The 14,962-nt window shown below is 40.1% G+C and overlaps 1 protein-coding gene across 1 annotated transcript; it reads left to right on the top strand.

Moving 5' to 3' along the window:
- The first annotated feature begins 8,174 nt into the window (after positions 1 to 8,174).
- Positions 8,175 to 9,152, top strand: LOC100774276 (olfactory receptor 6Y1). Its single transcript, XM_027419062.1, has one exon. It carries the CDS (start codon positions 8,175 to 8,177, stop codon positions 9,150 to 9,152), a length of 978 nt encoding a protein of 325 aa, XP_027274863.1.
- Positions 9,153 to 14,962: the final 5,810 nt, after the last annotated feature.

Raw genomic sequence — 14,962 nt, 5'->3', positions numbered from 1 at the left:
CTGCTAGATACTCCTAGTGAAAGACTTAAAAATTAGCAAAGAAATATAGCCCAGAAACTGACCAAGGCTACTACTATGACTTAGTGCCTGGAATTTACCAGCCACCAGCAATTACTCCCTTTAAAGGCCATAAGATAACTGGGTACCAAGAATTCCCAGAGGGCCACCCTCCCCAAGGGGCTCATGAAGGAAACAGATTGCCCCACTGGCCAATGTGTCAATCATTAACAATTAAGGGGTCCCTGTGAAACAAAGAGATAGCTACCATTAGTTAGCACATCCTGAGGTCTGAAGGTTTTACAACTGGTGGGGTCAGGAGGCTATCTTATTCCCAGGCCTCCCCTCAAGACAAAGGGCTTCCTAGGAACCCATGACTCTGGTCACATATTCAATGAACAGAGAGTCAAGACCCCTCCCTAAGCTTATGGTTTTTGCCTTTAAAAACGCCTGTGCCTGGGGGACGGGGCTGCTTTATAGTCTGCATGCTGAGAGAGCCCGTTTGTACAAACGTCCACCTTTCATTAAAGCCTCTTGCTATTTGCATCAAGTTTCTGCCTCCTCCCTGGTGGTTGGAGTGGCCACAATCCTGGGAAAAAATTCTGGAGGCCTGAGCTTCCGGGGGTCTTATACTAGATATACAAGTAAGGACTTTTGCAATCTGGGCTTTATACTTATCTTTAAGTAAATTCCTATTCTTTTAAAATAGAGTTTAGCTTTATATTTGAGGAAGTTAGCCCTTTTGACTGCACTTCCTCTTTCTCAGCTCCAGAGAGGCGCCATCTCCTGAAGTGGCTGAGATTCTTCATCATGGGTGCCACATCCCTGCTTATGCTCTGCTGCAATCTTGTGTCTATAGCTCCCCATCTAGCAACGCTTGAGAATATAGGTGTGTGAGCCTATGAAACACCATATGCATCTGAAAACACTTCCAAACCCATACCTGCAGGTTCCTGCAACCATCGTGAAATGAAAACAAAAAACAAAAAACAAAAACTACAAACTCTTCTCAAAAATTCTTTTTGTAAATACAGATTTCATCTGAATGAAATACATGCATTATTTATATACACATACTGGTGCATAAAAAACACAGTCATGTACAGAGGTACCAATTGTAAGCACAGTATCTGAGTGTTGGATGTTTGAGAATCTGTGTATACTTGTGCACCTAAATCTCCAAACAAATAAGGATGAATTTATGCCACACTTTTCTAAAAGGCTTCCATTATAGTCAGCTGTCCTTGGAATACCTTATTATTGATAAACTGTTTTGAGAAACACACACACACACACACACACACACACACACACACACACACACACACACACACACACACACACACAGACACACACACACACACACACACACACACACACACACACACACACTTACACTTTTATTCCCACCTTCTTTTTCCCCATTGACTGATTGGAAAGACAAGGCCATGTACTTCCACACTAAGGTCCCTCTTGTGGCCTGAGGTCTCACGATTAGCTCTTTCCCTACTATCCCCCCAGGGTGTCCTTGAGCTCTGAAAGGGCCAAATGCTTTTCTTAAGGTTGTGTCTCTTGGGAGGTTCCCAGTGGGTGGGAAGGAGTTGGTTTCTGCTCTTGCAGTAGCAGCTTGGAGACAGAAAGTTGAACCAATAGCTCTATTCAGTGCCCTCTTCTAGCTCATAAGAAACCATCCTTGTCCAGCAGTTATCTAGGTTGAAGGGCAGTGTCTTCCTTCCTGTTTACATGATTTTGTCTCTTTTCTAGGCACAGTCTGGAGATCCCTAACAAAGGCAGGAAAAGAGTTAACATCCCTAAAAAAAATGGTGAGTTGAAAAAAAAACAAGAACACTGATATGTTTTCAAAAGGAGAATTTGGTCAGATTTTAGTTGTTTTCTTGAAAAGAAGCTGGGAATAATTGGAGATTTTTCTCTTCTTAAACTAAGAATTGATCTGAATTTTTATTTCATATATTTTAAAAGAACGGTTTGTCTTTCTTGAGCCCTTGATGAGCAGTGTCACAACCTGGTAAGGAGGAAACTCCACACATATATAGAGCAATTAAACTGAGATTTCTTTAGCAGCTGTGTCACACCTTGTGAAAAATGTGAGGGACTAGGAGCTGTCAGATGGCACTGAGTATTCTGTTATTTCTCCTGTAAGAAACCTCTAGGTGAAATAGGCATAAGGCTTTGCAAACTACCCTGCCACCTGCTTTGCTAAGGATCCATTTGTTGTTATCTTGTAAACCCACTGACTTGCAAAGTGAATATCCAAGTCTGTAGGTGTGCAAACCTCCTTCCTTCAGAGGGAAAGGGGAGAAGAGCAGGTGACAGCTTCAGGATGAACACATGTAAGAGGAGTGCTAGAGACGTGAGTACATAAGCATGCTTTTTTGTTAAATGAGGGCAGCAGCTATCAAACAAGACACCCGCTACAGAACTTCTCCAGGTTCACAACTCCATAGAAGATAATTCTTTGTTGACAAAGCCTGCCTTTCCACTGGATTGATTATTCCAAAATTCATCATGTGGTCACATTTATATTCAACTAGAAATTCTAGGATATGCTACAGATTAATGGTGCACAAAAATGAAATCAATAGAATCTAACCACTTTCCCCTAAGGGGAAAAATAGTTATTTCAAAGATAGGCTGTGGTGCTGAAAATTTACAAAGGGCATAGAGGATCAGGGGTGCTAGATATGCATATTTTCCTCCTGTAGTTTTGAAGCCTCACTCAGTAGAAGCCAAGCTATGCAGAGGAGATCACTATATGACAGCTAATTTTTCTGCCCTGAAACACTTAGGAACTGCTCTATTGTAACACTGAATCAAAGTCGTTGCTAAGAATCCTATGAAAACGGAGCTGGACTGGAATGTATTTCCTACAACTGATTTGGAGAAATGGGGATTATTTTCCTGTTTAAAAATGTCTGGCCATGTAGTATCCAAGATGGATGGGTCTACCGATGACTGACTTACACATGATTCTTACTTCCCTACAGGAACTGGAGAAATACTAGATTGAGCCTAGAGATCACTGTGTCACATCTCTCAGTGGTTGTCTCCTCTACAAAGCCCCTCTGATTCACAATTTCACGAATCCATCCCCACAGAGCTCATGCAGCAATTTTTAATATAATTGTTATCTCAAGAATTTTGCCAAAATAAAATTGCTCCTCTGCCCTTCATTTCCTCACAAACAACAAAACAGATTTCTTTCCAAGCTCATCATGGCCTTGGCTTCCTCATTAATTACCTGTGTGGGAGGACCATTTGCCACCCTACTGGGAAATCAGAGACAGAGCTCTGGGCTGGTGGAAGGCTTGAGGGCAGGTATTATTCCTTTCCCTGTTTTCAAGCTAAAATCAAGTCTTCAATCCCACAAGTGCTTTTTGAAACATTCTGTTCTCACTCCCATGAAATATCCTGGGGGTCACCCAATGATCACAGAATTAAGGACCTACAACCCTGACTATTTTTGGAGATTGAGGGCTGTTCATATGTTGACCATGGGTGGTGGGGCATTTAATTGTTGAATGGACCTGATTCTGATTTCAGAAAATGAAAGCAGATGATTTGATGAAGAAATAACAGTACTTGTGCAACCCTAGGACACTGAACCTGGACTCAGAAATGTAGAATCTCTGTGTTCCAAAGAGAAAGGCCATAACGTCCAACCAGAGACTGACTTTTTTAAGTGGTGCTATCATTTTAGTTACCAAATCTTCTCTCCATGATAGGATGGATGGAAACATTGATCTCGAATTGAGATTTAGAGGGGATTTAAATCTTCTGACCTATCTGGTTCCAAGCAGTCCCCAAACCCTGTGTTGCTGAAAATTAATCATTCCCTTTTTACTTCTCTATTTGTATGTGTCTGTGTGAGTGCACACACACACACACACACACACACACACACACACACACACACGCACGCACGCACGCACGCACGCACGCACGCACGCACGCACGCGCGCACACACACACACACACACACCTTTATAATTATGCAATAAACTTTCCACTATAAAAGTTTGTGAAGCACATTTTTAAGAAAAAAAGTCATGCTTAAAAGATTCACATTAACTGTTTTTTGTTTTGTTTTATTTTGTTTTGGTTTTGGTTTTTCAAGACAGGGTTTCTCTGTGTAGCTTTAGAGGCTGTCCTGGAACTCGCTCTGTAGACCAGGCTGACCTCGGACTCACAGAGATCCGCCTGCCTCTGCCTCCTGAGTGCTGGGGTTAAAGGCTTGAGCCACAAACCCCTGGCAAGATTCACATTAACTTTTATTATTCTGTTGAAATAAAGCTAAAAGTTAAGGTAATTTGTCCATCAAGTTCCCATCGTGTTATACAATTAATTTCATTAAATTAATTAAGTCTGTAAGATAATCAGGATTAAAGATTACTAGTGGCTGGCATGTAATCATTAATAAATGGCTATTCTGTCATTTAACTTTAGGAAAAACACTAACATCTGAAATCATCTCATCTTGTAAAAAGAAAGATTTTTAAACTAAACTACCACTGATTTTATAATACTACTATTCATTTCATTTCAAAACTTTAATTATTTACTACTAAGTTTTTATCTCATATAGAGTTACACTAAAACTAAAAGCATAACTTTAGTTTCAGTATCAAAAAATAGAAAGACAATGAGATGGTCATGAGTGCCAAAGACAACACACTCAGGAGACTAAGGCAGAAGACTGAGGAAGTAAGTTTGAAACTACCCTGAGTGTCTCGCTCTGTCTCTCTGTCTCTCTCTCTCTCTTTGTCTCTCTTTTCTCTCTCTCTCTCCCTCTCTCTTTCTCCCTCTCCATATTTTGGGTGTGCCGCACTCATACAGTAGCTCATGTATGTATGTATGTATGTATGTATGTATGTATGTATGTATATGAAAACCAATTGCGATAAAATGGAATTTGATCCTTAATTTTAATACTGTCACTGAAGCAAGCAAACAACCGGCAGTGTGACCATGAGATAAATACTTAATATTCCCTAGATCAAGTGGTCAGGATAGTATTTATTCCTGCTAAGTCCCGGATTGTGGAGTTTGCTGGGAATGGCATCAGAAGTTCTTTCAGATATGCAGAATGAAGCAGCCCCCAGCAGTAGTGATGTTGCTGCCACGCCCAGGACACTCAGCTGCTGAAGGAGGGCGGTTGTTTAGTATGAAAGCCTCTCTCTCTCTCTCTCTCTCTCTCTCTCTCTCTCTCTCTCTCTCTCTCTCTCTCGTGCCTGCCAGAAGGACTGTCTAGCCAGTCTTAGAAACTATTAGGATGACTCAAACAACCCAGCCCTGGAGACTAGGAGCCTAGGCTCTCTGTGTGTTTGTTAAGACACTCTCAGTTTACATATATTTTATTGCTTATCAAAGTCTAGCAATTACATAAACATCATCAATATTATAGTTCAGTGTCCATAGTTCATATGTATATTCACGATGATAGGTTGGAGCTCCCAATTTGGACATATTGTTCTTCTATTTATTTGTTTTACTCAATTACTAAAATTCTCAAAGCATGGTCAGAGGATGGAGTGGCTCAGACAGATGCTCTGGATACACAGTGTGATACTGTCTTTTGTTTTATTTTTCCACTTGTCTTATGCTAATTTATCTCTGATTCTGAATACTTGTTTGGACATTCCTATTCCTGTTGGGTGTTGAGAAGGTAGGAATGAATAAGACACAGTTTCAATGAAAATATTCCCTTTGTGTTTACTGACTCTTCAAATCAAACAAAATGCTTTTGTTTCCATCGTCTTCTATTTTCTTACAACTTTTAAGATGCATATCCGAAGAATGACTGTGCTCATTGTGAAGCTACTGAGAAATGTTGGAGGCATTTCTAGAGCTGTTCTTAGATCCGTGTATCTGCTAAGATTCTTTAGAGGCCAGAGGAGATGTCAGAAGAATGTAAGACGTCAGGGTAAATTTCCTCACCTGTCATTTTCTGAAATTTAAAAATGTTTGCAGGACCTGACCCAAGCTCATGGATCTAGAACATGAAACATATTAGCTGAGACCAAGAAAACAACAACATAACCCTTGTTGGCAGAGAAGGGATGATTGGATGGAAATGTAGAGGAAGAAAGCCTAATAGAAAGTAACCTAGCTTGGTGGTGGTGGCCCACCCCTTTAATCCCAGCAGGCAGAGGCAAGCAGATCTCTGTATGTTTGAGGACAGCCTGGTCTACATAGTGAGTTATAGGACAGCCAGAAACCCTGTCTCAGAAAAAAAAAAAGAAAGAAAATTAAAAAAGAAAGGGAAATAAATTAACCTAAATGATTTGCAAATGATCTTGAATTCAGAGATCAAAAAAACAAGGAAGATGAAGGAAAAATCTAAGGAGTCTCAAAGCTCACTTTGTTATAATCCCCACAGTTCTGATAGTCAACATTAGGCTGTGGTCATCAATGTTTCTGTGTTTGCGTGTGTGCACGGGGATATATTGCATAGGAAACCTTATTCTAGGCCACTGAGACAGATCAGTGAGTAAAGATGCTTGCCACAAAATATGATGACCTGAGTTCCATTTCCAGAGTCCATGTGGCAAAAGATGGAACCAAGTCATGAACGTTTTCCTGATTTCAACACACACACACACACACACACACACACACACACACACACACAATAAATGGAAAAATAATTTAAAAATAGTATAGCATCAGAAAACAATGGTGAAATTTGCTGTGCTCTGTGAGTTATTGTAATCTGTGTGTTTTCATTCCTAAGCATCTATCATTTCTCCGTAAGCTTCTGCTTTTATCATCGTAAATCTGCAATATAATGAAAAGAGGGGAATAGATTGGATAGACATCTCTCTCTCTCTCTCTCTCTCTCTCTCTCTCTCTCTCTCTCTCTCTCTTTCTCTCTCTCTCTCTCTCTCTCCCCCTCCTTCCCTCCCCCATCTCTGCCCATTTCCTTAGAAAACAGCCTTCCCCAAGTTGTTCTACACACTTGTAACTCACAAACAAAGCTTTTGAGAAATGAGGAACAAAATGATAGATCCTAAGAGGTCTGAAAACAAAGAACTACCTCCAATACGAGAGATTCTGGAGCAAGTGTCAGCCCATCCCAGAGAGAGCCTAGGCTTGGCTTAATTACCACATAAGAAGTGTCACTCGAAGGAATGCTTTTTTATAACACTGCAGCCAAACGGATGGTGAATTCTTCAACAATCAGAAAATTGTCCAATTTCTTCCTTCTTGCCATTAACAATAACTGACATTTTCACCACTATGTTTTTTCAGAGTTTGGTTATTGTAGGATGGGGTGTATCCTTGGGAAGGGAATTATAAAGAAGAGAATGTGTGTTGATTTAGGGCTAAGAACAGTAGCTTGGAAAGATAAGTGCAAATGTCTATGGGAACTTAAACTCTAAACCCCATTGGATGTTTACAAAATTCGAATATCTTCCTTTTATTCTTACCTGAGGGGAAAAAAAACTAATATTTTGAAAGCTTATATAATGTGTCCACTTAGATAAAGACAAGGGTGTGATTTAAACATACTTTTGCCAAATTTTCCATCAAGATGGCTATACAGTGAATTGGATTGAAGGAAATGTCCTTCAAATTATTTCATTCAGCTGTATCCTTTGAGAAGATGGTGACTGTTCACATTGCACTTCTATTTGCTATTAACCTGTGAGTATGCTCACCCGGTGCTTTATTAAGGCTTTGTAACATGTTTGGATTAAACAAATATGATTGTCTCTTTGATAAATGGGGCCATGAAATTAGTCCGGCATCATAAAATTATACCCAGAGAAAAAGTAATTGAGTCCTCTGCCTTCTTTTTACATGCTATAGATGGAGAAGCTTTGCCTATAGTCAAAGGGTGGTATGAAGGGACTTCCGTCTGCCCAACAGTGTCGTATTGAAAAAGCACAGTGCTTAGGCGTGGGAGGTCTAATTTCACTGCTGTGTGATCTTGAGCAAGTTACGCTTTTTGAACTAATATTTTTAAAACTAAAATACAAACTCCCTAGGTTAATTTGCTGTTCAAGAGTTTTAGTTCATAATTCAAGAGGAAATAAAGGCATGGAGGCAGGAAAGCTCTCGTTATGAATCGCTAGAGGTAGGTTTCAGTATAATGGGTCTCAGGGAGGTGCTTAGCACCCAGAAGGAACTGACTTTGCCTATGCCCGCAGCTAGTCATGATCACCAAGGCTATGGATGTAGACAATCGCACTGTAACAACACATTTTATTCTTCTTGGATTCCTAACACGACCTGCCTTCCAGTTTCTGCTCTTCTCTATCTTCCTGGTAACCTATCTTCTGACACTGGCAGAGAATCTTCTCATCATCCTGGCCATCCGCAGCGATGGGCAACTACACAAGCCCATGTACTTCTTTCTAAGTCACCTCTCTTTCCTGGAGATGTGGTATGTCACTGTCATCAGTCCCAAGATGCTGTTAAACTTCCTCAGCAAGGACAAGAGCATCTCCTTCAATGGCTGCATGACACAACTTTACTTCTTTGTAACCTTTGTCTGCACTGAGTACATACTCCTGGCTGTCATGGCCTTTGATCGCTATGTGGCCATTTGCAATCCACTACGCTACCCTGTCATTATGACCAATCAGCTGTGTGGAATCCTGGCTGGTGGGTGCTGGTTCTGTGGGCTCATGACTGCCATGATTAAGATGGTTTTCATAGCACGGCTGCGTTACTGTGGCACACCACATATCAACCACTACTTCTGTGATATCTCTCCACTCCTCAATGTCTCTTGTGAGGACTCCTCCCAGGCTGAACTGGTAGACTTCTTCTTGGCCCTCATGGTCATTGCCGTGCCTCTTTGTGTGGTAGTGACATCTTATGTCGTCATTCTCATCACCATTCTCAAGATCCCATCAGCTCAGGGTCGTCAAAAGGCTTTCTCCACCTGCGCCTCTCATCTGACAGTTGTGACACTTTTTTACTCCACAACGCTTTTTACGTATGCCCGTCCTAAGCTCATGTATGCCTACAATTCAAACAAAGTGGTGTCTGTTCTCTACACAGTCATTGTTCCCCTTCTCAATCCTGTCATATACTGTTTGAGGAACCGTGATGTGAAAATGGCTTTAAAAAAGATTATACTTTGCAATAGAAGTGAACCTGGGGGAGGTGGGGATTTCAGTAGCTAAAAACAAACAAACAAACAAACAAACAAAAAATCAAAAAATAAAAAAACTTATGGAATTACACTGGAAAGATGGATCGGCAGTTGAGAGCACTGGAGCTCTTCCAGAGAAACCCGAGTTCAATTCCCAGCACCCACAAGGCAGCTCACAACCATCTGCTACTCCAGTTCCAGGGAGTGTAATGACCTCTTCTGGCCTCCACTCGCAACAGTCATGCACGAGGTGCACAGACAAACACAGCCAGCCATACACATAAAATAAAAGTAAATTTTTAAAAAATTAAATTACAGAATTACAGAATTCTCTCTGGCATAAGATGACAAGCATGCATTTCCTCACTCTGACTTGAATTTATTCATCAACTACACGGTACTGTTAAGACTTTTTTTTTAAGTATAGTAAAAGTCAACGTAATAAAGCAGGATACATTTACTATGTATACAATGATTTATTAAAAGTCCTTCCAAATAAGTTTGTTAGTGAGGGTGGTGTGATCCTGTGTGCTTGCGTGGGATGGTGTATGCACAACGCCATTCCTTTGTGGCAACTACAAGTCAGCATCAAATATGTTCCACTATCACTACCCACCTCATTTTTTTGTTTTGAGACACTGTCTGTCACTGAACCTGAAGGTAAATGATTGGCCAGACCTACTGGCCAGAATTTCTGGATCCTCCTATCTCTGTGCCCCTCCCCCCACCCAGAGCTGAGATTGTAGACACCTGTCACTACAGCTGGCTTTTTTATCTGAGTGTTGGGTACCGAAACTTTGGTCCTCATGCTTCTGAAGCAAGTACTTTACCTACTGAGCCAATCTGCCCAGACCCCTCAAGTAAATTTTAAAGACTGAGTCTCTAGTGAAAGAAACTATGAAAGATGTAAATATAATAAATAAAAATTATTTAGATAGCAGCTATGGATTGAATCGTGTCCTACAAAAAAAGATACACTGAAGTTCTGATCTTTGATACCTCAGAATGTTACTTTCCTTGGAAATTGGATTTGTACAACGAGCAGCTGCAAATTTAGATTTACATTATGATGCCTAAGAGTCAGCAAATAATAAAGGCATACACATAATTTGAACAGATGAAATTTCCTTAGAATTTCGGTGTGTTTTTTTCCTGAAAATATTTTATAAATAGTGAGTTTTCTAACATGTATCTTTTTACTAGTAAAAACCACATCTATTAATAAACAATCAAGCTAGACTTCTGCATACATTAATGGACTCATCACAATTCTGAAAACAACAGGGTAAAAACATAAGCAAGCTGTAGGGTTCTTTCTGGGTCCTCTAACTCTACAAGGTGCTTTCCCACCAAACTGGTTATTTCTGTATTGAAGCGAGATAAACCCCCAAAGAGGCTGTATTTCAAAACACTGGTGCTGAGTAAGGGGAAATTCACAGAAGTCTCTTTAGAAAATATTGAGATTTTCTACTAAAGTAACTTTTGTTTCTTCTTCATAAATATTTGAAACAAATAAATTGAAAGAAAGAGAAACATCAAGAAGTATTTTACCAGGAACAAAATACTTATCAATAAATTATCACTAAGTACATATTATAGAATATCTTTAACCTCAAAAGCTTTCTATACTGAAATGGGAGACTGTTAGAGCAAACTGCTAGTCTTCTCAAACAAGAGACAATGTCCATGGTTCAATGTCTGCAGGCTCTATCTATTGTACCTTGTACAACTATGAACCTGTAAACAGCACTACTATTAAGAGGCAGTGCTGTATACTATATAATATATATAAAGTATACGTGTGGTGTGTGTGTGTGATGTTTGTGTGTATATGTGTAGTGTGCTTTGTGTATGTGCTTTGTGTGTGTGGTGTGTATGTGTATGTGTGTGTGTGGTGTGGTGTTTGTGTGTAGTCTGTGTGTATGGTGTGTGTCTGGTGAGGTGTGGTGCGTGGTGGCGTGTGTGGTATGTATAGTGTGTGTGCATGGTATACATAGTGTGTGTGTGTGTGATATGTGTTGTGGGTGTGTGGCATGGATGTGTATGTGACTTGTGTATGTGTGTGTGTGGTGTGGTGTGTGTGTCTGTGTGGGGTGTGTGTGTGTGTGGTGTTGGTGTGTGGATATGGTGTGTGTGTGGTGTGGTGTGTGTGTGTGGTGCGGTGTGTGTTTGTGTGTGTGTGTGTGTGTGTGTGTGTGTGTGGTGTGGTGTGTATATGAGGTCTGTGTGTGGATGCCTGAGATTGAAAACAGCAGGGGTCTCCCTCAGTTGCTCTCCACCCTATGTTGTGAGTCAGGGTTTCTTACTGACCCTAGCCACCTCCCATAGGCTGAGATACTAGGTAGGCTTCTACAACCACCTGGCTTCCTGTGGATTCTGGGGTCTGAAATACAGTTCTTACTCTTGCACAGCAAACACTTTACTCATTGGGCCATCTTCCAGGATTGGAAGGCCTATTTAGATAAATCCATTATGAATGCTACTATTTTCTGCAGAAAAATCCATGTACTTGAATGGGGCTAGAGAGAGATGGCTCAACAGTTAGGAGCACGGGTTGCACTTCCAAAAGACCCAGGTTTGATTCCCAGCATTCACAGCGTGGCTCACAGCGGTCTGTAACTCCACTCCCAGGGGATTTGATGCACTTTTCTGGCCTCTGTGGACACCAGTTACATATATGGTGGGCAAACATATATGCAGGCAAAATACCCATACACATAACAAAATTTTAATTTATTCTTAGAAAGCACATTGCTTATGACAAAAAATGCCACCTCCATTCCCAAAATAATATACATGCATATATAGTTTAGAAATCCCAATACTTAATTAGTCTCTAAAGCATGCATACAAATACGTTTCATGCACTTAAAGATCTCCTGTGAATACCTGAGAACTCATTTTCCATTGTGGCTTTTCCACTCCCTTTTGTGTGCAAAGGTGATTTTCTAGGACCCTGTCTTGTAATATTCTGGCATCTAATTCTCAAGCAAGTCTGTTCCTGGTGTTGCTTCATTCCTATGGAACCTAGAGATACATTCCATTACATTTTTGGACCAATACCATTGGGGACAAAAGTCTAAAAGCTTAATTAAGAGCAGAGGCTTCAAAGGGGCTCTTAGAAAAAAGAATTCTATTAATACACAAAGCTTTTCTCCTTCATGAATTTCTTGACTTTTAATTGAATGAATGGCAGCTAAATTTATCAAAGAACAAAGCAGTTCACCCATACATAGTACTGTGAAACAAAAAACAAAAATCTTTTTTTCCTTTTTCTTTCATTTTAGGCATCATCTCCACATGTAACCCACTGTTTCTCAGGGCTGAGGCTACATTAAAATATTCTATAAAATATTTAACGGGGTTCATTAATAGTTTCAAAGCTGATCAACCTAGCTTTGACATAACATTTGGTTTTCACCCTAAATAGCTGTCATGGATCACAGAGCATTTTGACCAGCAGTGGACCACATTCAGCAATGACTCACAGTGATTGTATTTCTATGTGATGTGGCAGATATTAAGTTTATATGAGAACACTCTTCTGGCTGGATATGATGGTGCATGCCTTTAACAACAGTGCTCACAAAGCAGAAGCAGGCAGATCTCTATGAGTTCCAGGCCAGTCAGGGCTACATAGTAAGTCTCTGATTTTTAAAATAATAGTGAGAAGGAAAAATGGTGTAGAGTTGAAGGGAAGTAGCTGTGGAGAATACAGGAGGAAATGGGGGAAGGGAAACCATGGTCAGAATATATTGTATAGAAAAATTATTTTCAATAAAATGTAGTAATTATAACCCAAATTTGTAACGATAAGTCTTTACTCCAAAGCCACTTGAGCCTTGCCACCACTTGGGCACTTTCTGCCAGGCCACCCAAGTTCTGTCTGCCGCCACATTAAGGTCCCAAGTAATACAGAGACACTTATATTAGGTACAAATGCTGCTGGCCAATTGATTGGGATTTCTTATATGCTAGCTCAGTCTTAATTATCATAAATCTATATATTTTATAAGACTTACCTTATAGAGGACGACTTCCGCTGGCGTCCTCTTCCCAGCGGATCACATGGTGGCTCCAGAGCAGAGAACAGGAGAGAGAGGAAGAGCAAGAGAGCGACTTCCTTCTTGTCCTTCCTTATATGTGAGTCTGCCTGCAATGTCACTTCTTGCCTGTATCACAAGACTTCTTTACATTTCCCAGAATCCTCCTTAACTCCTAGTCCCGCCATTGACATCCTTAGGTTTGGTCAATCACGTTGCTGAGAATAAATATCTATAAGAGTGATAGGGAAAGTACTTCTGTGTATGTTTATCTTATTGATTGTTGAATAAAGTTCTGTTTGGACAATGAGACAAGTTAGACAGGAATAGGAGTCAAAGAGGATTCTGGGAAATGTAGTAGAGAAGTGGTGATCCAGGCAGGAAGTGACATAGCAAGGAGACTCATATTTAAGCAAGGAGAAACAGAAAGTGTCCCTTTTTCCCCTCGACTCTCTTCCTCCAGCAGCACAATGTGATCCACCAGCAAGGAAGGACACCAATGGAAGGTGTCCGATAAGATAAGTCTTATAAAATATATAGATTTATGATAGTTAAGACTGAGCTAACAGATGAGAATCCTAGTCATTGGCCAAGCAGCATTTGTATCTAATACAAGTTTCTGTGTATTAATTTGGGTCTTAACTCAGGCGGGTGGCTGGCATAAAGTGCACACTTGGCGGTGGAGCTCAGCAGCTTTCGTGGACAGATTTATCATAAGTGTGTGTGTGTGTGTGTGTGTGTGTGTGTGTGTGTGTGTGATGTTTAAAAGCCATTTACAACAACTTGGGTGTATCTGTGATCACCTGGGAAACAAATTCTGACCATGACTATGTAGATAATTCCCTGAGATACTTAACTGAGAGGTAGAGACCCACTGTAAATAGTGACAGCATCATTCCATGGGCTTGAATCCTTTACTAAATACAAAACAGAAAGCAAGTGGAACACCCAGCATTCATCTCTCTCTCTGCTTCTTCATGACAGACATTGCACTAAAATATGAATACTGTAAACCCAAATATATGGAAAACATACTTGAGAAGCAGGCGTATCTGTAGGAACTAGTAGTAAGTAAAAGGAGATGCCTGCATGGTGAAGAATGAATCTAAATCCATGTATCTCACCTTGCAGAAAAATATCAATATAAAATGGACAACAAACTTTAGTATAAGTCTGAAACTGATCAAGGAAAAACACACTTCAAGATAGAAGCTTAAGTGGGGATTTTTGGAAACAATCTACAATAACACAGAAAATAACTCCTAAATTAGCAGATAGGATTGTATCAACTTATAAAGCATTACACAATAAAGGAAATAATGATGGAACAGACTACTATGACAGGGAAATCCTTATCAACAATACATTGGGCAAGGGATTAATATCTAACATCTATAGAAAACTCCAAATATTAAATAGCTGGACAGATAGCTCAGTGGTTAAGAGCCATTTTAACCACCTCTTGAAGAGGACCAGGGGTTTAATTACCAGGACCCACAGGGCAGCTCACACTGTATTTAACTCCATTTCTAGGAGATCCAACACACCTAGTTTCCGTGGGCACCAGGAATACACATGTTACACAGACATAGATGCAGGCAAATACATACACACATAAAATGAAAATAGAGAAATCCTTTTAAAGATGGACTGTTGAATTTAATAGACAGTTCTTAAGGGGAAAAAAAGACAAATGAACAACAAATATTTTAAAACTATTGGAGCACCTGGTAAAAACAAGACTGCTGTGAGATTCCATTTCAACCCTGTTGAGAAGGGTTATCATCAAGAAAACAGA

This window comes from Cricetulus griseus, chromosome 5 (genome assembly GCF_003668045.3).
Source record: "Cricetulus griseus strain 17A/GY chromosome 5, alternate assembly CriGri-PICRH-1.0, whole genome shotgun sequence".
Lineage (NCBI taxonomy): Eukaryota > Metazoa > Chordata > Mammalia > Rodentia > Cricetidae > Cricetulus > Cricetulus griseus.
The sequence above is the reverse complement of the archived record's forward strand: the minus strand, read 5'-3'. Positions and strand labels throughout refer to the sequence as shown.

Excerpts from the sequence above, each read along its gene's own strand:
- LOC100774276 (XM_027419062.1), top strand. The coding sequence starts at position 8,175 with ATGATCACCAAGGCTATGGATGTAGACAATCGCACTGTAACAACACAT.